The 24,520-nt window shown below is 41.6% G+C and overlaps 2 protein-coding genes across 3 annotated transcripts; one reads left to right on the forward strand and one right to left on the reverse strand.

Moving 5' to 3' along the window:
• Positions 1-58: 58 nt before the first annotated feature.
• Positions 59-14,298, forward strand: LOC124149783 (DDB1- and CUL4-associated factor 7). Its single transcript, XM_046521554.2, has 9 exons — positions 59-125; positions 948-1,132; positions 1,614-1,715; positions 1,876-1,974; positions 4,148-4,261; positions 5,049-5,181; positions 5,972-6,123; positions 6,843-6,960; positions 7,468-14,298. The coding sequence occupies exons 2-9, from the start codon at positions 968-970 to the stop codon at positions 7,638-7,640; spliced, it is 1,056 nt and encodes a 351-aa protein (XP_046377510.1). The 5' UTR covers positions 59-125; positions 948-967; the 3' UTR covers positions 7,641-14,298.
• Positions 14,299-15,131: 833 nt separating this feature from the next.
• Positions 15,132-23,707, reverse strand: LOC124149780 (MYG1 exonuclease-like). Of its 2 annotated transcripts, none has more exons than XM_046521552.2 (8): positions 23,566-23,707; positions 22,261-22,437; positions 21,709-21,804; positions 20,131-20,361; positions 19,168-19,246; positions 18,240-18,362; positions 17,380-17,561; positions 15,132-15,344 (listed from the first exon to the last, which is right to left on the reverse strand). In XM_046521552.2, the coding sequence occupies exons 1-8, from the start codon at positions 23,631-23,633 to the stop codon at positions 15,176-15,178; spliced, it is 1,125 nt and encodes a 374-aa protein (XP_046377508.2). In that variant the 5' UTR covers positions 23,634-23,707; the 3' UTR covers positions 15,132-15,175. The 2 variants fall into 2 exon arrangements, with proteins under 2 accessions (XP_046377508.2, XP_046377509.2); XM_046521553.2 differs by lacking the exon at positions 23,566-23,707 and adding an exon at positions 22,763-22,890.
• Between the last annotated feature and the right edge of the window lie 813 nt (positions 23,708-24,520).

Genomic DNA, 24,520 nt, shown 5'->3' on the forward strand with positions numbered 1-24,520 from the left:
GAATTTTAACTGTACGCGACAATGCATTGAGAAGCTCGTTGTCGTACTTTTACCGCAAACTGGCTCGTTTATGGGTTCGCCATATTGTTTTTGTTAGATGCGGGAAATTTATTGACAGTGTCTTGGTAAATAATGCATTACTTGTTTTCTCACCACTATAATTTGCAAAATAGACCACCATTCTATCATCGATTTTACGTTACTGTTATTAATGTATTATATGTTTATTATAGTAGGTGGATTTGGGTAATAATTGTCCAAATTTCATTTGTAAACAAACGGAGCTGGTGACATTTTAAAAGTAGAAACAAGCGCCTGCAGTGCATGTTTCAAGACCTCCTGATAAAATAGCGCACGATTCACAGACGGCAAATCATTGAAGTTATTAGATGAATGTACACTTTGGCCTCGGTTTGCTCTGATTATTGTAATGATTTGTTTCTGATAAGACAGTCTATTTTGTAATTCTCCCACACATGGCCAAAAACATTGATTTTACTTCCAATGAGGTATAACTGGTGACATTGAAGGATGCTCATGTGACAAATTGTTTGTAATGAGATTGTGAAAGAATTTGTTTTGTCACACCATGTCCCTAACATGGGTTTAACGTGTCTATCCATTTTCCTGTGTCACTATCACTAAAAGCAGCTTAAAACCCAGGGTCTCAGATCACGTTAATTTGTCAAATTTGGTTATCATGGTTATATTATATACTGCTCAAAAGAAGTTAAAGAACACCAGATTCTTTCATATCGATTACCTGTTTTAGTATAGGTCCTATACTACTGCTGTAGTAATATTAAAGAGCTATGTTTACATGTACATGGAGTATATGTAGTGAAGAATGTCTATCAAGCATGTTAAAAGTTGATCATGTTGACTAAATCATGAAAACATCATAAATTTAGAACTTGCTATCTGCATCTTTCTCCTCATCTTTGCAGGGTTGGGTATACAGTAGAAAATGAATAAACTGGTGAGCATTCCGTCGGCACCAGGGGCGCCCAAACGAAAGGAGATCTACAAATATGAGGCACCATGGACAGTCTACAGCATGAACTGGAGTATTCGACCAGACAAGAGATTCAGACTTGCCCTGGGCAGTTTTGTTGAAGAATACAACAATAAGGTATGTGTCTTTCCTGTGAGCATGTGAAGACAGAACCTGCCCTTGTGCAGTAGTGCAGGCTGGGCAACAAGGATTTAGTAAGATGTGTAGCCAATTTTTATCCCCAAATGTCAGAAAATATCACACATTGAAAATTTCCTGATTTCCCAATCGTGCCAATTCACGTTTTCATAATCTTGATATTCATGATAATGTTTTAGGTTGCAAATACACAGGATAATTTTTGTTTAACTTATAACATGATCAATAAGGCATAAATCTTATATGCTTTGCTTAAGATTTTAAACATTACTACCTTTAATAGAGAGAAATAGGCTTTTCTTCCCTATTTATGTTAATGATATTGTTATTGCATTGAGTTCACTGTCAAACTACATCTCAAGCTCATATAATTGATTGCTGGATGAAATAATTGTTAATCATCACGCCATGAACATATCAGCAAAGCATGAACATAATGAAATATTTAATATTTCTCCAGGTCCAGATTGTATCTCTTGATGAAGAAACTTCTGACTTCTCATCCAAAAGCACATTTGACCACCCATATCCGACGACCAAACTGATGTGGATTCCCGACACAGTGAGTTGTACACCCAGTTGCAGAAGACACCTGATGTGGATCACTGTTGCATATTGTAAACATTTACAGTACAAAAGTATTTATGAGATAAACATTTTGTGTTTTCAGTGTTAATGGGATACTTGGTTTCCATGGTAACAGATATTTTTTTGATCAACAGAAAGGAGTTTTCCCGGACCTACTGGCTACCAGTGGCGACTATCTGCGTGTGTGGAGAGTTGGTGACACAGAGACGAGGCTGGAGTGTCTGCTCAATAATGTGAGTTGGATACCTTCCCCATATTAGTCGCACAGGATCAACAGTTCCATTCTCTGGTATCTACTGGATGTTGACCTGTTAGAAATTAAGTTTTGAAATGATATGCTATAAAGTTGCCATCTTCCTCATGGTAAAGTGGTAGCCCACAAGGAGATCTCACTAGTCCTTGCTGAATTGTACTTGTCACAGACTAGCAGACTTATGTCAATTTCGAAACCCTGTAAAATATGGCTTGGACAGTAAGTTGAAGTGCTTTTGGTCCATGTGACCAATAGAAATGTGGTAACCTTTTGAGTAATAAACATTATCTGACCCCTGTCATATACAATTTTTAAACTTTTCCTATCTCACACTATGCATTACTCCTTCTTTGGATCCAATGTGTTGGGGGTGGAGCCAAGTGAAGGCCCGGGTTCATCTCCCCACATGGGTACAGTATGTGGCCTGCAGTCACAGAAGTCCGCTCAGTCATGGCTGAGGACAGATTACTGATGCCAGCGACTACTGACTCTACTGTCAACCCTCCTAGCACTCCCCATCCGTTTGCCGAGTATCGCCTCTCATCTCCCTCTCAGCATCAAGTTGAATATTGCTAAAAGCGGCTTAAAACCATACTCACTCACTCAAGTTCTTGACGACCAGAACGCCCCATCACAAACAACAGTCTAAAATGACTCCAACCAATTCAACATCAACAGGGATCAATGTAGTATGTTCAACTCTTACAACGGGGCGGAATGGCCGGGAACGATCTTGCACCTCGTCTACAGACCTTCATCATTCAAAGGATCATCGTTTTAAGAATTGACCATCTTAGTGGCAGTAGTAATTCAACCTCATGTGTTATCAGTTGATGAAGACGACGTACTAAGTTGTCCGCTGTCACTGGTTACTATGCCGATATTTGCTCAACCTACAACTACAGACATATGTACAGTTCTGGCAGAGACAGCACCTCCTTTACAGGTGCAACTACTACTGCTGCCAACCCTCCCACTGTTCCCTGTCCCCCAGCGTTCCCTGCCCCTCAGCTGAGAGCCGTATGTCATTCCCCGCACCCCCATGTGATGATTTTGTAGTAGCTGAGGAGGCCATCCTATCATATTGATGCTCATCTTTACCTACAGAAAGGGATGGACATTATCTTTACAGCATGCGACAGAATGATGACTTGTTTGTGTTGTGCCACTGTGTCGGGTAGCCAAGTGGTGAATGCATTAGCTCATCACGCCGAACACCTTGGTTCGATTCCCGACATGGGTACAATGTGTGAAGCCCATTTCTGGTGTCCCCCGCTGTGATATTGCTGGAATATTGCTAAAAGTGGCTTAAAACAATACTCACTCACTCACTGTTCAGCACCACCTTCCTCGTGTGCTTGTAGTCTACTTTGGGGATCTGTTCAGCCGTGGGTTAAATGGATAATGTGAGACAGGATAGGTTTAAAAAATTGTGCATTAATTACTTATCCCATCTCTAGCCTGTCAGTTCTAAGAAAGAGAATGATATGGCAGAACGATTAGAGTCTGTGACCCAATTGTTTGGGTGGTGACCATGGTGATACTGGGATGCGTTTGGGGGAATTGACTTCAAAGCTGGAAACTTTGTTCCAGCATTCTTCCACATAGGATGGAAAGAAGGAGAAATTCATAGTGTGAGATAGGATAAGTATTATGAACATACAATTTAATGAAAAAGTTTACAGTTCTGTCAGTTAGCAATAATGTTGTGATCGATGACAAGAAATAATCGTGGATGTATTATGAAAGTTAAATAACATGCAGGGATTTCCGTCTAAACATAAACATCAATGAGACACATAAAGATTCACCATTGATCACTTTTGTTGGGGGGGCAGTTTTACCAGTCTGTGTTATCTTGGCATCTAAAGTGGCATTAACGTCCCACTGACGCTGATATTCAAGAACAAGACGATCGTCTTAAAGCGTGACACGGTTGTCAACATATATTGTGTATAAGACATTGGTGTGGTGGTGAAAGGTCAAAAACAAAATAATTGTAATGAACCCGAAACTGACTGACAAATTGAGTAATGTGTTGTATTTATTTGTGTTGCTATTCCCAATGCCCAGAGGATATAAAACCCACCAGAAACCCTGAGTACGTAGCCTTCATGAAAGCAAGTTATCAATGTCATTTTTTTTCTTTTCAGAATAAAAATTCTGATTTTTGTGCTCCCTTGACCTCCTTCGACTGGAATGAAGTTGATCCCAATCTTCTGGGGACCTCAAGTATTGATACAACCTGCACAATCTGGGGTCTCGAGGTGACGTATTGTTCTACATTGTCTTCTCTCTGTATAGCATCAAAGAACACACCACTGTGTCAGCACCTAGGGGGGATGTGGGACAATCATGACAACACCTCAGATGCGGGAAGGATAATTAACTAGGGCTGGGATGATACACCAACTGTGCGATCCGATACATATCACAATACCTTGTTCATGATTCTATACATATCACGATACTTGTATGTCCTCTTACCTGTGGAGTGTAGGCAACCTTTTTCATAGACAGGATAGCCAAATACCTTGCACACTGACCATTTACAGTTGGCAGTGTAAAGTATGGCGCTTACTTTTGAACCAAAAAAGGAAACTTGAAACAACATTTATCAACATTTTTATGTTTCAAACATACTTTCCATCATGTCCATGAACCTTAGGAAACGGGCGTAAAATATATGTTGCTGGCGTATGGTACTTCAAAAAGACTTTCTCGAAAGCATTGTGATTTATCAGCGCCTCTGTAGCCTAGTGGTGATCCTCAGGAATAGAAAGAAAACATTTGATTTGACATTTCATTACATTGTGTGAAAATCCAAAATAAATTTCTTGCAAGAAACTTTCATATGTTACAATCTAAATAGAAGTTTCATGAATAAAATCCCCAGGATATTATAACATCACTGTTTATGAGATTCAACCCGACTGGATAAACAGTAGGATGCTGGCACTGGGGGTTTGTAAGTGATGTCCGTGTATACAGATGAGTGTTAATGTTAGAAGTGACCTGTCAGTGCAGGTGGTAATGATACTGTTTTGCTGACAGACTGGCCAGGTGCTCGGCAGGGTCAACATGGTGTCCGGGCATGTCAAGACACAGCTGATAGCCCACGACAAGGAGGTGTACGACATCGCCTTCAGCCGGGCCGGAGGCGGCAGGGACATGTTTGCCAGTGTTGGTGAGTAGGGTCGGAAGGGGTGGGGATACGTTTGTCAGTGTTGGTGAGTAGGGCTGGAGGGGGTGGGGACGTGTTTCCCAGTGTTAGTGAGTGGGGCCGGAAAGGGGGGGCACCAGTGTTGGTGAGTAGGGGTGGGGACTTGTTTGCCAGTGTTAGTGAGTGAGGCCGGAAAGGGGGGGGGGCACCAGTGTTGGTGAGTAGGGCCATAGGGGGTGGGAACACCAATGTTGGTGAGTAGGGTTTTAAGGGGTGGGGACATGCCAGTGTTGGTGAGTAGGGCCGTAGGGGGTGGGGACGCCAGTGTTGGTGAGTAGGGCCGTAGGGGGTGGGGACGCCAGTGTTGGTGAGTAGGGCCGTAGGGGGTGGGGATGCCAGTGTTGATGTGTAGGACCATAGGGGGTGGGGACATGTTTGCATGTGTTAGTGAGAGGGGCCGGAGGGGCGGGGGGAACACCAATGTTGGTGAGTGGGACTGTAGGGGTTTGGGACGTGTTTGCCAGTGTTAGTGAGTGGGGGGGGGGGGGGGGGCACCAGTGTTAGTGAGTGGGGCCAGAGGAGATGGTATCGCCAGTGTTGGTGAGTGGGGCCGTAGTGGGTGGGGACGCCAGTGTTGATGAGTAGGGCTTGGGGTGGGGACGCCAGTGTTGGTGAGTAGGGCCGTAGGGGGTGGGGATACGTTTGTCAGTGTTGGTGAGTAGGGCTGGAAGGGGTGGGGACACTAGTGTTGGTGAGTAGGGCCATGACATGAAGTTTTGATGATAAAGTTGTATTAAGGAAAACCTTTGTGCAGGTGCTGATGGCTCCGTGCGTATGTTCGACCTCCGCCACCTCGAACACTCCACTATCATCTACGAAGACCCTCAGCATGTGCCCCTGCTGCGCCTCGCCTGGAACAAGCAGGACCCCAACTATCTCGCTACCATGGCCATGGATGCTTTCGAGGTACTCATTTTTGTGTCATCAGTTACTTGATCACTTGTGTTGGTGTGTTTACTGTTTGAGGATTTACTGTATGATTCATTGTTTGTGTTTTTTGTCTCAACTCACTCACTGTGTGTGTTCACTGTTTGTATTTATTGTGTGTATGTTTACTATGTGTTAGGCCATAATAATTGAATTGCTAGATTATCATCCCTCTCTGACTCATGACTTAACCAACCCCCCCTACAAATAAATTTTGTTTTACCGAGCACTCAGCTGTCAAATGGCCATTTCGTGCTTAAACTGGCCTACAGCCGACTCTCGGTGTGTGCCTGCCTTTCGTCTGCTTGCTGTCAGCTGTCAAGATGGTGCTCCCTATTTTGAAAATACAAGAGGGTGTGCAAACCATTTAAGACTGATGCCAGAGGACTGTGTATAAGTTGGGGCAGGGAAGACGAAAATTGGTTTGACATTCGACTGCTACTATGGAAACCAATGTTTCTTCATTATCTTTGTTATTTCAGTCATCTAATGTTCAAACCAAGGTGTCCAGTCTTAAGCTTGACCACTTTAATAGAAAATACAAAATGGAAAGCCTCCCTCCGCACTTTGGAAAAAAAGGTGGATGATAATCTAGCAATTAATTTATTATGGCCTTACTGTGTGTATGTTAACCTGGTGTTACTCTGTGCTGTTTGTCTCCTGTTTGGTAATCAGGTGACCTCGTGTTCATGTTGCAGGTGATCATCCTGGACGTGCGCGTCCCCTGCACCCCGGTCGCCCGACTCAACAACCACCGTGCATGTGTCAATGGTATTGCCTGGGCGCCACATTCCTCCTGTCACATCTGTACTGCTGGTAAGCCATGTCATACCAGGCTTGATTTCAATCATTTTCAACAACCGTGATTAGCCACCATCCTCCCAAGGCAAGGGAGTTCACTGACTGTAGAAGTCCAGTTTCCATCCTTGCCAAACAAGGCTGAAATTCCATTACATTTTGGCTGGTTTATCTCCCCTTGCTCGGGAAGATGTTAGCCACAGAATTAAGGCAGCGGTGTTAATTATGTTTATCATTACACATGTAGGGTTCATGAAACTTTAAGGGCAATTAGTCAGTCTACTGGTGAAAGCGTTGCCTCCTCACACAGAAATTGCAGGTTCGATTCCCATCATGGATACAGTGTGAGAAGCTCGAATATTGTTAAAAGCAGTTTACAAAATACTCACTCTGTCAATCATGCTTTGAAGAAAATATGTAGCTGTGACTTCCACAATAGGACTAGGTATTTATTTGAAATAAAAAATCATGATCAAATAATATGTGTTGGTCAACTTTTAAATGTTTGAAACTATTTTGTTCCAGCTGATGATCACCAAGCCCTAATATGGGACATTCAGCAGATGCCGCGCGCCATCGAGGACCCAATCCTAGCGTACACATCATCAGGGGAGATAAACCAGATTCAGTGGTCCTCAACACAGCCTGACTGGATCGCTATTTGTTACAATAACTGTTTGGAGATTCTCCGCGTTTGATAATTAACAGGGCACTTTGAAGAGACTCAAGACCATTGCAAGGCCAGTCAATACCGAAATAACCAAATCAAACCAGTCAAACATCTACCAACCATTTCTTCAATCAGCCTGTTCCGATTAAATTGAAGGTTCGTGCAACAGAACAAATTGTTAAAAATATTTCAATAGGTTCCATTATTTGTAGAGATATTAATCCTATCGTGTTCTAAACCTTTATGGGTTGTGAATGAAATTTGTGAAGCTTTGAGAAAACTTTTCTAGGTGATTTCTAGTGTTAGTTACATAATAAAGGGGAATGTCTGGGAAAACAGAAGAAAGCCTGCCACCGTAGAACTTTTGTGAGAATCATTTGCCGTAGTTGACACATTTAGCGCTCTGCTCTTATAAGCTCAATGTGAACTGTCATGCAGCAAGACCATAGCATGTTTCTTCTAACCCATTACTTCATGCACAGGGCGCTAATTAGGTTGAATACAGTTCTTATGCATCGTGAATGCCTTACAGGGTTTGTGTGCTACGGTTCTCTCCCCCCTGTGAATACGTACATTGGATAACAGTGTTAACCAACAAACCTTTTTGTTTGAAGCAAATCCAAGTGATATGCAAATGGAATCTGATTAGGAGGGAAATAGAAGGGCATAACTCGGGATAGCCGATGATGGCGCTACGATCGAGCCATGAAATTCCAGCCTAGTTCGGCAAGGGTGGAAACTAGGCTTTTACAGTCAGTTACCTCCCTTGCCTCATGGAGATGGCGAGTTGGGGACATTAATCCTCTGAACACTGGGGGACGGTCGGTCAGCCTGACAGTTAAAGCGTTCGAAGACCCGGGTTCAATTCCCAACATGGGTACAATGTGTGAAGCCCATTTCCTGTGTCCCCCGCTGTGATATTGCTGGAATATTGCTAAAAGCGGCGTAAAACCATACTCACTCACTCACTCTGAACACTGATCTCAGATCACACAAACAGACATATCTCTTGCTTGACAGTGTGGCTGCCTGTTCCCCACACTGTTGGAATGTCAAGCAATGGTGGAGTGGGTTGAAACTAATTGCTGCTCATCGTAGTAGGGCTCATCTGACGTCCATGTGTTGTAAATGTCCCCATTGCTTTTTAAACGTATTCACGGGGGATGGAGGGACGTAGTGTACACAAACCCATGAAGTATTGACGATGGATTTGTTGTGAAAAGGGCACCTGCTTTACTGTGACCTGCCTGGGAATTGATTCTTGGCCAGACCACCAAGTACAGCCGATGTCACCTCTTCTCTGCTGTTGTCCATAGTCCCATCTAGTTATGTTGAATTATAATTTTCATCGTCATGTATTTTATACATTTACTAGACTTCATGTCCTCACTTTGCCATTAAATTCTCATTTGATTATAAGTACCATTAACCCTTAGTGATCCTGCATTAGATTCCACGTCAGACAAATTCCTTCATAATTACTTAGTGACTGGCCTTAAGTTCATAATGTTTCATTCAGACATCTATCTTTTGAAAGTGCCTGTTATCCATCAAGCTTATTATGTGTGTTAAAGTCATACTGACCTGAGAACGCAATGGGCAACATGTCACTGTCAACTTGGCATTAGAGGTCAAAGGAGACTATATAACCTTGACATTCAGAGAATTCTGACCTTGACCTTGTTAGCATGATAAGCTGCTTCAAAATGTTGTGTCAGGGAACAAGTTCAGCATGTCGACCCAAGACCAGACTGAAGTGTTGAAATGACATCCATTTAAATTATTTATTGCATGTCAAAACGATCATCCCTCCAGAGGCATGTTATCACGTCAAAGCCCCAATGGAGGACATTCTAGAAGAAATGATCTTGAGACAAACTGTTGAGAAGATTTCATGCTGCATTTTCCATCGCTTTGGATTAAAACCATCCTCATGCTTGTGTATTTGCAAACTGTTTGTCTTCAAGTCAGACATGCCATTGTTCATATGAAGAATTTTGAAAACTGAAGCTACCATCAATTTGCCTCTTTGTTCAAATAATTTTGCTGTTACTTTGTTTAGAAATAAAAAACATCAATGTATAATTTTTAACAGGGCTATAAATATATGTCCATGCTATACACCTTTAAAAACATTGTTTAACTGTTCATTTCAGGAATGACTCCATGTTGTTTGGAGGAGCTAAGACTGAATGTATTAGATGTTAGATTTTTACCCATCATGTACTTGTGGTATTCATATACGAATCAGACTTGGAGTCCAATTCTATGTACAGTTGATTTTAATCATGTCACATTTTGTATTTAATTCATCTATGATCTACTATTTTTATGCCATGTGACTATTTGTAGAAGAGACGTCATGTTCTGTGTGTACAGTGTTGTGATATCACCGCACATTATTGCTTCTTGTTGGTGCAAGCAATGGCTCCACCTATTGACCACCTCAAGTCTCATTGACTTAACCATCCAATGAGGCTCAGAACTGGCTAAGATTAATCATGCATTACTGTTTATATTACATGGTTTACAGATCCACAGAAAATGTATGTTAAAATTAAACTTAAAATTATTTTTACTTTTGAGTCAACAAATTTCAGGAAAAAATGGACTTTTTCTTCTTATTCAGAGAAAGACGAAAGGCAGAATGTTCCTTGAAGTAGTAGTATTTTCTCACCCTATATATTTCAAATAAAAGAGATTTTTTTTGCATTTTTTATTCATTTCAACCACCTAAAATATGGTTTTGAATTAAATGAAAAATAAAAATAAAATTTCCTTAATTAGCTGTACACCATGTAACAAAGATTTAGTATAAAAATGATTCCTGTAGACGTTAATGTAACTAAGGTAACTTAAAAGAGTAGGGTTTTAGAGCTGGAGATAATTATTTCTGTGGGAGTCCATTTGAAAGTTCCAAATATGTAAATCAACACATCACACAATTTGTGTCCTCCAGTGACATTAACCAGCCTTAATATGTTGTACAAACATCTTGGTGTTGAACTGAATATATCTTGTACCAGGAACAGGTGTGTTACCTGACCATTCAGTGTATAATACAGCCATTCTATAGTGAAATATTTCCTGCACTCATTTGCCACCATAGTTTTGTTTAGGAAGTGACACACCATCTCTTATCTCAAACTTCACACATGAGTTTGGGGCAGTGGGGTAGCCTAGTGGTTAAAGCATTTGCTCATCACGACAAAGACCTGGGTTCAATTCCCCACATGGGTACAATGTGTGAAAACCATTTCTGGTGTCCCCTGCCATGATATTGCTGGAATAATGCTAAAAGCGGCGTTAAACCATACTCACTCACTCGCTCTCACAGGAGTTCTTTCACTCATGAGCTTGTAATCGTGGGAGGTTTGTCATAAACCTACATTCAAAATATCACCCTTGTCCGAGCGAGCCCTGGATGTACATATTAGTTGAATGAGAAAACTGATACAGGAACTTTAGCGGGAAAAGATGTTTCCAGGGTACTAAGACAGATGAAGGGAGGTCTTTTGTCTACAAGATATTATGGTTGTATTTGAGACCGCAAGAGTCAAGTCATTTACTGGTCAATTTCAATAATGGAACAACAGTGTATTTGATTTTGATTGGACGTCTATTTGTAGCATCATTTCCTGTAAACTGTGGCAAATGGGTCCTGGGTATTTATTGTAGAATGGAGAATTAGTACACTGGTCAGCCGAGAGTGATTATGAAGCTCATTATTGATATTATGTGTATAGGATTATGTAGTAGGGTTGCTTATAGACACTAAAACTATTTGTTGATTATCTTAGAATGTGAACTCTGTCAACTTCACTTTGTGATTTATGTAGACACGTGTCACGGTGCAGTGTGCATGAAAGTAACACTTATGAAGCAGTGTGTAGACTACCCGTGACCATCTCATTAATATCAGATCTTTTTCTTCAATATCATGATACCTGTCTGCAGATCCGAGTAAAAGATCAGATTTTAATGAGATATGTCAGAAGCTTCATTAATATAGTGACAGATGATGTCATGGGAATATTGTGTCTTATTCTGCTTCTGAAAGAGGGGTGTAAATCTACAACATGTATTTCTATGTGTTTCTTAGTATTGCTGCATTAGAGGTGAAACGATACAGCAACGTCACCACATGATACGCATCACAATCAAAAGGTCACGATATGATATGTATCGCGATATGCATATTTACATCAGATCATGTGGAAATGTCTTGACTATGAATATTTCAGAGCAGGTTCAAACGAAACTTAAATACAACACATTTTGCGATGTTTGACTGACAAAAATGCCCGTGGCGCGGGGTGTTCAACGAGCAGTAATGTCGTTTAGCAAGCGTATCATCTTGTATCGATACAGAAAAAAATGTATCATGTATCATAACAGCGCATGAAAACTTACGATGCACTGGTGTATCGTTCCTCCTCTACACTGTCCTTGAGGGCATTTAGTGATGAGAGCTGGGCCTGTAAGCCTTGATTTTATGAGGGGAACTGGTCCACAAATTTCAATATTTCAAGTCCAGCATTAACACATTTTTCCACACTGCCGTTCGAGATAGACATGAAAAAGATGCATAGATCCACTTGATGCTGGGTAACTATACCTCCAATAATGATCCATGTTTATCAAACAATTTGTTTGAAAATGTTTTGTCGTCCATGATATGATGAGCACGTGTCCCAGGTTGTTACAGTGTTGCTTTGTGTTGATGTCAGCCACTGCATCTGTATATTCCATATCACCAAGCATCTCTAAGTCTCAGCAAACTGTGGACCATCTGAGTCTCCTGGAGCATTATACAGGCGGAGGTCTCCACAATATGTTCCAAGTATGTGAGAATGATGTATGTATGAGTGTGTGCATGTATGTTAGTTATGCAAGAAATTGTCTGCCACTGTATACAGTAAAACCATCTCTAAAATTCATGATTTGTGTGTTTGGTGCGTGCGTGTGCTAGTTTTATTAAGTGTGACAGATTTTCTTCGTCGGTATACTGACTCACGGTCCACAGAGCATTCACAGCCTTACGACCTATTGTAACTGTAGTCAATTGTAGGTTCACGAATGCTGCAGCAGTACGAAAGCTTTATGGACTGGGGCCCAGGATGTGTAGTTAAGAAATAATAGTTCAGGACCAATCATGGAAAAATATCCTTTAACTTTTCAAACGATAGTTGCTATCTCATTAAGCTCTACGACTGTAGTTAATTGTAGATTACAAATGCCGCAGCAGTAAGAACGCTTTTTGGACTGAAATAATAGTTCAGGACCAATCATGGAAAAATATCCTTAAACATATTAAATAGTTGCAATCTCACCAAAATCAGAGCTTAGTGCTCATACCGCTACATAAATGATTTGTTGCGAAACAGATAGAAACTAACAGCAGCAATCCTCAAACAAGATTTTATATTATCTGGCTCTAAAATTGACCAATCGCACCTATTTAACATACTGTTGGTTTGTTTGGAGTTGTGAGAGAGAGAATGTGTCTGTGAAGTGTGTTTTGAGACTAGATCTGCAGTTTGCCCATGTGCTATATTTGTCCTGTGTTGGTATATTTTGAAGTGTCTATCTTGTTGTTCATTCTAGCGGGGCATAGGGATCACAGTTCGATATCTGAAAACACGAGTGATGCGACGTCATAAATGTTTAGGAGTATTTCCTGTAGGTGTGGTTGTTTTCAGATACTGATGTTGGAATCTCATCCCTGTTTGTCTCTTGCAACTGTCTCGTACACCTTGTGGGAACTTGTATTGCCATGGTAACGTATTAATTATGAGAGAAGATTGTCAACTGAAGTTACCTGTGATCTCGCATCGGATTATCAGTTATCAGTCATATATCCTAAAGGGCGGAAATTTCAGGGGGTAGAAATTGGGGTGGAAATGTGTTTGAGGGTGCTGAAATTAGGGCTGAATATAGGTTTGGTTGGAAATCGAGGGTGAGTTCGACATATGGAAATCGAGGGTGGGCTGGGTCAATACATGAAAATCGGGGAAATGGGGTGGGGTGGGGTGGGGTGGAGTCGATATGTGAAAATCGGGGAAATGGAGTGGGGTCGGGTCAATATGTGGAAATCGGGGAAGTGGTATGGGGTGGGGTGGAGTCGATATGTGGAAATCGGGGGAATGGAGAGGGGTGGGGTGGGTCAATATGTGGAAATCAGGGAATTGAGTGGGGTGGGGTCAATATGTGGAAATCAGGGTGGTTGCTCAGACATGCCAGGGGATTTGTTGCAGCAAAGATATTTTGGGAAATCATTAAATAAATGCAACATTTGGGTTACAGTGGAAGTGACGGACATTCAATGTACACTTACCGATCTGTACTTGAAGTCAGGGTTCATGTAAAACAATTTGTACATTACTATCAATCCATTTGTCCAAATACATACATTTGCAAAAAAATCATTTGTCATCAATATACCAGATTTTCCTAGCTCAGCAGACTCTTAATGGCAACAACCTTCCACATTATCTAGGGTCCACGGGGATAACAATTCCTAATTCTTCTAGAGCTTGTTTGGTGTTTTTCGTCTTGTGGACACTGGTGAGTAGATCCTGCATGATGACAAGATGTACGAGTCAGCTGCAGATTTCCTTTGTCGTACTGATCATCAGTAACGAAATGTGGTGTTTGTTTTGCCAAAATAAATGTATACAAAAACAGATGAAGTCTTGTTTTCATTGTGAGGAGTCAAGTTTTGTGCTGTGATACTTTCTTTTCCTTTGTTTGTTGTTTAACGCCGCACTCAGCAATATTCCAGCTATATGACGGCGGTCTGTAAATAATCGAGTCTGGACCAGACAATCCAGTGATTGACTTCATGAGCATCGATTCACACAATTGGGATCAGTTACATGCATCAACCAAGTCAGCGAGCCTAACCACCTGATCCCGTTAGTCGCCTCTTACAAGGGTTGCTGAAGACCTATTCTACGCTGGATCTTCACGGGTCTACAACTAGCATGCATTCGATAGTCAGACCCAGTGACCTGGTTGACAACGTGGGTCATTACTCACTGGATGGCCTGGTCCAGACATTCTTCAAAGGCAAGTGTCATATATTGCTGTACACATGCACATGCATACATGATAAATTTGGAATTCGTTCTGCCTCAGAACCCTTACATGAACACAAGTATTGGGTATTTGGAACCGGTTCTGACCCGATCTCCACAGAGACACAAGTATTGGGTATTTGGAACCGGTTCTGACCCGTTCTCCACAGAGACACAAGTATTGGGTATTTGGAACCGGTTCCGACCCGACCTCCACAGACACAAGTATTGGGTATTTGGAACCGGTTCTGACCCGATCTCCACAGAGACACAAGTATTGGGTATTTGGAACAGGTTCTGCCCCGATCTCCACACAGACACAAGTTAATGCCCCAGAATCTCCACATTATCATGGCTTAGCAAAAATAGATTTACTTCAATTTTCAATATCTGAAATCTCCAAAACATTTACTGAATCTAAACAACACAAGGCAACAGAATTGAATATCATGATTTATGTAGTGAAGTGAGCGATGATCTTTCATCAGCTGCTCGTCTGTTTTACACAGCGTCGGGCCATCTCCAGGACGCCATCGTACGTCTTGTTGCCACCGATGAAGCCACCAGCATGGACAAAGATACACCCGGGAATGCCGGACTTCTTTGTCAGCTCCTCGTCTCTCACTCCCCTCCATTCCTCCAAGATGGACAGTCTGCAATGACCAGTGGATAAATGGTGTCTACGATTAAAATTAACATACATGTTCCCCATTGCTGGGATGGGGGGTGAAGTTTATGGCAGTATTGCTCCCAGTCCCGGCGGGTAGCTGGGTCCGAGTAAGCTATGCCCGATCTTTTTAAAAGTAATGATTTAACATAGAAATTTTACTGCATCCTGCCATCTTTGTTTATTTGATTTGACTTTTGCCATCGACTTATTACATTTCTTGGTGTGAATGTTGTCCAAATTGCACGAAATTGCTTAAAATGCAACAAATGTTTAAACCGCCTGAGAGTTTTCCTCTTTTTTGGTGAAAATCTGCTCACATCCCTGTATTCTACTCCGGATCTTCACATACATTCTTAGAGAAATTATTATGATAAGGTATTCTCAGTGTGATATTGTCAGTTTTAGGTCATATTTTTGTTGTTAAATATATTGTCTATGTTTATTTCATTCTTCATTTGTGTCTCTCTCTAATATATGGCAGTCCAAGTATTTGGACAAAACGAGTCGAGTCACTGCATGTAGTAAGCTAAATGTCTGCCACTAACATCCTCTATTGATCAACGACGTATACATTATTACGACTGTTCAAACCAGCTGAACCAATCATAACACATCTTCCCAGGGCAAGGGCGTCAACTGACGGTAAAAGTCCAGTTTTCACCCTTGCCGTACTAGGCTGGAATTTCTGGGTTCAATCATAGTGCCACCAGTGGCTACAATGAGTTACGTCCATTCTATGTCTACCCTATTGACACCTCTGATATCACTTGAGTTTGCTTCAAACAAAATGGCGTCGCCCAGTTATGATGATCTGATAGATAATCAAGATCCATCTCTTGATAAAACGGATCTTTCATCGTGAAGTGTATCAAATCATGTGAGCGTCTTGATTAAAAACATGAAATGATTTCGAAAATATCTGTTGCTGCTGAGTTGGGGGGACACATGCTTTGCAGATCCTGCCTCAGGAAGATACCCATAACGATAACATTCATTTGTATATATAAGGGGCGGCCGGTAGCCTAGTGGTTAAAGCTTTCACTCATCACGCCGTAGACCCGGGTTCAACTCCCGACATGGGTACAATGTGTGAAGCCCATTTCTGGGGTCCCCGCCGTGATATTGCTGGAATATTGCTAAAAGCAGCATTAAACCAAACTCACTCACTCATTTGTATACAAAACAAATTTAGCTTTTTTCCTATGCCAACTGTTCAGAAAAATGACAACACAATTAAGCTAAGCATCAAACTACACCTTGTACATTTTACACAGGAAACACTGCCTCACGTTTTTCTTTTTGATAAACATCCATTTTGTTTAGACATGTCAGGATAGCGTGTTCCTTGTCTTCCATGTGCACATCGGATTCATCGTCTCACTCAGTACATCTTCCTCCATTTCCTCGCTGCTACTTTCACTAACCACGGGCTCATATTGATATCGATGAATATGTGTAGCGAGTGAGTTTATATTTAACGTCACATCAGCAATATTCCAGCCATATCGTGACTAAACAGGTGTAAGGACACTGAGCAAAAATTCAACGTTATCATCGATGGCATTGGCTGGTGATGCCATGGCAACCAGAAGTAACCCACCAAACCTCACAAAGAAACAGTGATCATCTCCAAGTCAGCTCTCCACTATGAGTGAGTGAGTGAGTGAGTTTGATTTTACGCCGCTTTTAGCAATATTCCAGCAATATCACGGCGGGGAACACCAGAAATGGGCTTCACACATTGTACCCATGTCGGGAATCGAACCCGGGTCTTCGGCATGACGAGCGAACGCTTTAACCACTAGGCTACCCGACCGCCCCGCTCTCCACTATGACGTCACGTCATATGATGACAACTCCGCTCTTTAACTCTCGGAATACGAGTAGTATTTAACATGTTTTGTCACTAGTATTTTCTTTAGAATTTCTTTCAAGATACTTGTTTTAATGTGTCTTAATAAATGACGTAATCCCATAGTTACAGTATCCCACACTCAATTTTGAAATCAAACACAAACCTGTTCTCGAAGGATCCGACTCTGACCGGTACACACTGGATCCTCCACGCTCCGGACTGGTCGGTGTACAGGATGTATTTGATTGGTGGACTGACGCCAAGCTCCGCCTCCAGGGAAAACAGATGATCTTTCCATGGGGCACCGCCTTCCTTCATGCAGACTATCTCCCCTGATTCATCGACCTAGACAATGCATTATAACATCAAAGTTACTGTTTCCAAGAAAGGTTACTTAATGACATAAACCTAATTGTTGGTTGGTTGGTTTGTTGTACACCGTACTCAGCAATATTCCAGCTTTATGATGGCGATCTGTAAATAATCAAGTCTGGACCAGACGATCAACTGATTAATATCATAAGCATCGATCCACGCAATTGGGAATGATGACATGCTTCAACCAAGTCAGCGAGCCTGACCATCCGATCCCATTAGTCGCCTTTTACGAACCTAAATGTTATGATGTTGAGATGGTCCAGTTATTTTTTTAAAAAATTGCTTTGTGGTACTGGGCCAAGAATTTTCCTAACCTTTTGTCACTTTTGTCCACCAAACCCAACATACTTGACATGTAGAGACTTCAGGTTCTGCCAATAATTTTCAAGGCTTTCAATGTGTCAATTTGGTATTTATCGGGCGAAAATGGCACCTCTATTTTAAATAACGATAAGAAAGATTTATGTAGTAGTACATATGCTTTAAAAATTAAGGTGACGTTTTTGCCCGCCAATAGTAGCCGTTTTCGCTTTTGGTGAGGTGCCGTTTTCGTCAGCCGGTGTCGTTTTTCGCGCAGTGATATTGTGCTGCGATGCTGTTTTAGCTACACTAGCTGCTGCGGGAGTATTAGCCATGTCCACAAACCTCCATCCTCTGTTTGATGGCGGTCTGTACCAAATCTCTCGCCGGCAGCCATGACTGTTTGTAGTACAACACACGGTCCATGAACTCTGCCCCCACCATCTCCATCGCCTTGCGGAACTGTGCCTGCAACATCCATATCCAGCATCTGGTGTGAGTGAGTGAGTGAGTGAGTGAGTGAGTGAGTGAGTGAGTGAGTGAGTGAGTGAGTGAGTGAGTGAGTGAGTGAGTGAGTGAGTGAGTGAGTGAGTCCATCTGTATTTCAGTATCGTGAGATAATGCGGTGAGGTGAAATGTGGTTTAACGTCACATTCAAGATAGTTTCAGTCATATAGCGACATGCATGCACATATGTGTGTGTGTTTGCCTGCCTGCACTAGTCCGGACTAATGACATTTTTACAGCGCTATCCCCCTGAGATACCATGCCGCAGTTGAACATGAAAACCCCACTCAGACACAGTATACTGACTCCGAGCCAACCAGTCCTTGTTTTAGCACCTTAATGCAGAGCTCCAGTCAGGGTAACAACAAGAAGCATCTTTTAACATCTTTTGGCATGACGTGGCTGGGGATCGAAGAGCTGACCTGCTCTCTGGGCACACGTTCTACCACGAGACCACGGAGGTGTTCCAGCAAATATGGGAGGAAAGTAAACAGGGATGCAGGTCCGAGACTCTGGAAAAGGTCTAATCCTAAGGTTCGAAAATACAACCGGCAAATCCTTGCATGTCTAAGGGAAGTAACCCTAGTCAGAGAAAAACAGCTCCACAGACCACACTACATCGACATCCATCTGAACAAGCCATCTACTGCTCTCGTACACAAGTTTCAGTCGGGATCAGAGGCATCGGGGACACAAGGAGACAGTTGGCTATATAAACGTATGTACATATATGTCTGTCCTGTATGTATTGCCAGGGCCAGCTTACATCGACGTCCACGTCGGTCTGGTTCCATTGAGGGTTGAGATTCCCAACTCTGCTGCTCAGTGTTGTCGTGATTCGGTATCTGAAAACCCAAGTAAATACAGACTTGTCATGAACCTTTTCGGTCTTAGTAGTGGGACGCTTATAAAGCTTACTTACAGATTGGTCTAGGAGTTAGACAGGGGTCACTTATTTTACTGCTAATACGGTAATAAGTAAAATCTAAATATTTTTTACAGCTTTTCTCTTCATCCAAGACGCCTCTAGTCAACAGTCAGGTCATTATTTCTGTTGCACGATGCACATCCATCTTAATTAACATACAGTCAAGTCCCGTTAATCCGACATGGCTGGTTGCATATGATTATGTCGGATTGATGAGTATGTCGGATAAATGAAATTAAGTAGTACCAACGTTCGTTGGTCATAGTTTGCGAAAAGTTCTTCTGACGTAACCTGTCCTCTGCGATAGCGAGAACTAGTATCTGACTTTAATGAGATTGAGGTAATCTAAGTATGTGATTTATCCTGTTTTCTTTATTTAAAGCATTACTTGTTTATTGTTAAGCAAAGTTCACCTCTGCAGCTACCAGCCGACTTGTCTTGCATCAAAACACCCGCTGTGTACTCGCGGGCAGATGACCACGGAGTACGCTGATCACTGTGTCGGATAACAAGAATGATTAATGAGTGATTTCGGTAATATGTTGCAAATTAGGTGTGTCGGAGTCGGAGTCAGACTGTTGGATTAACGGGTCTAAATAGCACTGATTTAATTGGTTCCCATCATTAGTGTCAGATAAAGCTGATTGTTGGATTAACGAGTGTCGGATTAGCGAGACTTGACTGTATTGTACAACTGATCGTGCTGGGATACTGATACAGAACAGCAGCCACTGAGGTGAGTGGGAAAATTTAGCTTAAACATTTAATACATAATGATTATTACAAGAATATATATCTTACTTTTGGACGCCGTCGGTCTGGTTGATGCCATTGTCAATGGCATCAATCTCCTCTACAAAGTTCTCATACACCTTGTCGTAGATGATGTTTGTGACAGGGTCGTCACGAGGCAGCTCTAGGATCTTTGCGAGGAGCTCAGCGCCGAAGTGTACGTACACCAGACCAGCACTACTTAGTTTAGTCTCCCACGTCTTGTTGGGACGGAGCGTCGTCATGCTCTCTGAGAAGGTCCTGTAACCATGGTGACATGTTGGCAATAAGAACATCACTATTACAAACAAAATAAGTACATTCCTTGGATCTCAGGTTTCAATTCTGGAAACGACTTAACACAATAAGTGGGTGAATGTTGCTTTCTGTTCACAAAATCAGATCCGTCTCCAGAGGTCCTACAAACAAAACATTTCCAAAACATGAGAAAAAAATAAATGGATCTCAACTGTTTTTCTAAAATGTAGACGGCAAAATTTTATCTTCTCTTTCATTTGCGTGCTACCTAGTTTGATTCCTTGTCACATGGACCTACAATGGGCCAGTTAGTCTGGTTAAGACGAGTGAGTGTGTGAGGTGGGTTCACGGTGTATACGGTGTGTCAGCTTTGTGTGGGAGGAAAGCCCGAAGTGATGCAGGTCTCCGACGTTTACCACTTTTGTGAAACTTCGAGCACAGGTATGGTGCTGGCAAACCTAGAAACAGAATCAAGTCGAACCTTGATTTGAACCCAAAATCATAGGGCTTCTGGCACACCTAAGGGGCGTGACTCTGCACAGCACATGTCAGCACCTAAATTTGGGTCAAACATGCCCCTACTGTTATTCGAAGTTCGGTATTAGGGATTTTTTTCCGTCTCGGCCATTGAATGTTCACTGACAGACAGCCATTCCGAATTGTGGACCATATATAGACTAACATCTAGTCTCTGAAATGAACATATCGTACATAAAAAAAACAGTTGTTCAGTTATCTTAATAAAAATATAATAAAAAGGAGCCCAGTGACTCTCTTCATTTTCAGATACTGCAGTGATCTAGACTTGCCAAACATTATAGACTTGCATGGGCTGTATTTGATATATATTTGTATCAGGGTCTGCAAGACAGACCAGACCATATACAGAGCTCGCTTTAAGGAACACACTTTTGAAAAAGAGGCCAGACTGCTGCCAGTGTCACATAAATGAATGACGTGTTGGTGTAAAATGTTATAGGAACATAATGTTGAAGTACCCACAGTTTGATGACATCACATCCAAGTGAGCATGGCAAATAACTCATCACACAGGGATTAGTGATATTGTATGGTAAATAAAGCCTAGAGCTACTGTGTTCAAAGATCCATGTTGTGTGAACAATTAAGGCTTAGTCACACACATATTACCTTTCTGACACGCACTTAGAGCATGTAGACACATAATATTAGGTTTCATTTTTCAATAATAGATTACACTGGTGCATGTTTTCCACAGCTAAATCAAGCCCTGAAAATATTATATAAATTCAGTTAGAGTTACATTGCAGGTTTTGTTTAATATGGCCTCAACAAGGATGACTTTAAGTAATATCTCACAGCTATTGTTACCTCTGGTGATGGTCGAATCTGTTCTTGGCTGTGTCAAACACTCCCCCAACATCAACCACGATGTCACATGTGTCAAGTACTGCAGCATCACGCGTTCTGGCCACACAGAAATGTCAGTGAGAGAATATTGTGTAACATAATTAAATCTGGACCAATCAAAAGAGTAGTTGTGTCATGAAACTAACAGGGGTTTATCTAGCCCTCCTCAGAGGCCGACACTCCCAAATCTGGAGCAAATGTCAGTAAAAATGCCCAAATTGGAATTACAAATTTCCAAGTTAATATATTTCGTTCACCGACAAAAAAAATGTGAATACATATATGTTTGTTAATATATGAAGAATTACTCATATTCAAGAGATATTAGATTAGTTTGATTCACAAACAACCATACTGGTATGTTGTGTGAACCAACGCTCATGAAAGCATCACATGTGACATGATAGCTTCATGACTCCAGATGCACCATTTGACTCGTGCAGGATTTGTGTGCAAAGTTTGGGAATCATGTGAGAAACCCAGGTAGGACCCTGATCTACACAATATTCTCACCTGACAATTTCAGCATCCTTATATTTGGGTAACTGCTTCAGCATGAAGCACGCCAACACTTCATCGCAGTGGAAGGTGCCATTGTGAGTCCCTATCTTCATCATGCAGGGCCGCTTGCTGGCAGGTTCTCCACTCATATGTCGGAAGGCAGAGACGTCACACGGCTTCAGAGATAGTCTACATGGCCAACAGATCCAATCTCATTAAAATCGGATCCTAGTTATCGCTAGAGCTACACAAACTTTGTTTAGCTGTTGCAAGAATAAAGATCTGATTTTAATGAGATTGAAATTGATCAAAACATATTCAGGGATGAGAATGGATATTTTCCTTTTCAGCATAAACATCTTTGCAATGGAACATGGTCCATAACTTGGGGGTGTTTATGGGGGAAGATTCTCATCCCTGCATATCTGTACTTATACAACTTTAGGCCTATAAGTAGCCTCTTAAACAAATGTGCCTTTCTCGTTATTCTATTTCTTCAGAATCACATTTCAACCTTGTGGGGTCATTACTAGTCGATCCGTGAAGATCCGTGGTAGAACCCATGCTTGCCGTTAAAGGCGACATTGCTTATCTTAAGAGGCGACTAACAGGATCGGGTGGTCAGGTTCGCTGACTTGGTTGATGCATGTCATCATTTCCCAATTGCATTGTTCGATGCTCATGATGTCAATCACTGGATTGTCTGGTTCAGCTTCGATTATTTACAGACCGCCGTCATATAGCTGGAATATTGCAAACAAACATTACTAGTCTAGTGATACAACTGACATCCATTGACTTGACCATCATCTGTCCTGTTAACAGTGTTATCACTGATCCTGTCAAGCTATCAACATTATGTTAAATTGTGTATCTAAAAGTATACTAATGCTATCAATGAATTATTTCAATTTATCGTCATTGATTAGTAATTAGTAATTACTCGATATTTTGACACTTACTTATTGTCAAGATGGAGATGCGACTAAATAAATACAATTACAACAGTCAAACACGTGACATGAACATCTACTACCAAATCTTTCAACAGACCTTTTATTAATGTTCAGTTTGTTTACCAACACTTCCTTATCAGTGTTTATCTACATACAGATTCATCCACAATAAAGTTTGAATAAATCACATCTCAGTGACCAAAATATACAGACACAAGCAGCCTATATCATGTATCGATGTCACATTAACCATCACCGGTTTCGTTATAAATAGCACATGCTTCAACATGGTCAACAGATTACGAAATAATTTGTGTATCAAATCTACTATAGTGTTTCTGTAACGACTGGTTATTCTAACCTCTTAATTCCGAAAATCTCCCTCGTAAATACACGTGCAAATTCAAACACTGGCAACTTCCGCACCATTGATGAAGGAATTAGAGTTATCTGCCCCTGACTGTCATTAAAATTTTTGCGTTTTCTGTGCTCAGTCAGATTCCCAAAGCCAGAAGATTTTGTAGAAAAGAATTCGGTAGGCCTCGACAATAAGGAACACATGTATCAGTTATTTGACAGGATCTACATACTACTAATGACATCGATTCCTCTTTGGTTGGTATATTTTCTTGTATCACATCTCGTTGGATATGTCCCCAAGTCCCGTACGTGGTTTCTGCGCGTGGTGATTTCAACTCTGTTGTTATAAGCTGGAATGTTTAATGAAACACATAACGTTTTTTTAAATGTTACATCTTATTGTCAGGTGAGGTGATGTAAATATGTATTGTCATGCAACTAACTGTCGCAGTTGTATAAGCAATTCTATATAATTATGCAAAACATGTAAAGCGCCCCCAAATACTTGCATTAGTCCGTTCTATTCTGATTTCTGAAAACGCGCATTTGTTTACAAACAAGAGAAAAGTCCGGTCACGTAATATGCCAATTAGCCTGTGGGAGTGGTGTTATGTAAAGTCACCCCTGTGCCGGAGTGTGCGCCTGAGTGAGTGAGTGAGTGAGTTGGGTTTAACGCCGCTTTTAACAGTATTCCAGTTATATCACGGCATGTCAGCTTAATGTGTGAGGAAAGCCCGAAGTGATGCAGGTCTCAGACGTTTACCACTTCGGTGAAACCCACGAGCACGGGTATGGTGCTGACAAACCTAGAAACATAATTGGGGTAAACCGGGATTCGAACCCACAATCATAGGTTTCTGGCGTGCCCAAGGGCCGCAACTCTGCACAGCGAATCGCGGCGCCTTAGACGACTGGGCCACCCCACTCTCCTACCCAGAGTTCCATGCGGCCGGCAG

The sequence above is a fragment of the Haliotis rufescens genome, unplaced genomic scaffold (genome assembly GCF_023055435.1).
Source record: "Haliotis rufescens isolate VD_foot unplaced genomic scaffold, xgHalRufe1.0.p SCAF_6, whole genome shotgun sequence".
Classification (NCBI taxonomy): domain Eukaryota; kingdom Metazoa; phylum Mollusca; class Gastropoda; order Lepetellida; family Haliotidae; genus Haliotis; species Haliotis rufescens.

Excerpts from the sequence above, each read along its gene's own strand:
- LOC124149783 (XM_046521554.2), top strand. The coding sequence starts at position 968 with ATGAATAAACTGGTGAGCATTCCGTCGGCACCAGGGGCGCCCAAACGA. Across the intron at positions 1,133-1,613 it reads TTGAAGAATACAACAATAAG|GTCCAGATTGTATCTCTTGA; the intron begins GTATGTGTCTTT and ends ATATTTCTCCAG. Across the intron at positions 4,262-5,048 it reads GCACAATCTGGGGTCTCGAG|ACTGGCCAGGTGCTCGGCAG; the intron begins GTGACGTATTGT and ends TTTTGCTGACAG.
- LOC124149780 (XM_046521553.2), bottom strand. The coding sequence starts at position 22,833 with ATGTCGCCTTTAACGGCAAGCATGGGTTCTACCACGGATCTTCACGGA. Across the intron at positions 19,247-20,130 it reads CAGACCGACGGCGTCCAAAA|ATACCGAATCACGACAACAC; the intron begins GTAAGATATATA and ends TTGGGTTTTCAG. Across the intron at positions 17,562-18,239 it reads CCATCAAACAGAGGATGGAG|GTCGATGAATCAGGGGAGAT; the intron begins GTTTGTGGACAT and ends TGCATTGTCTAG.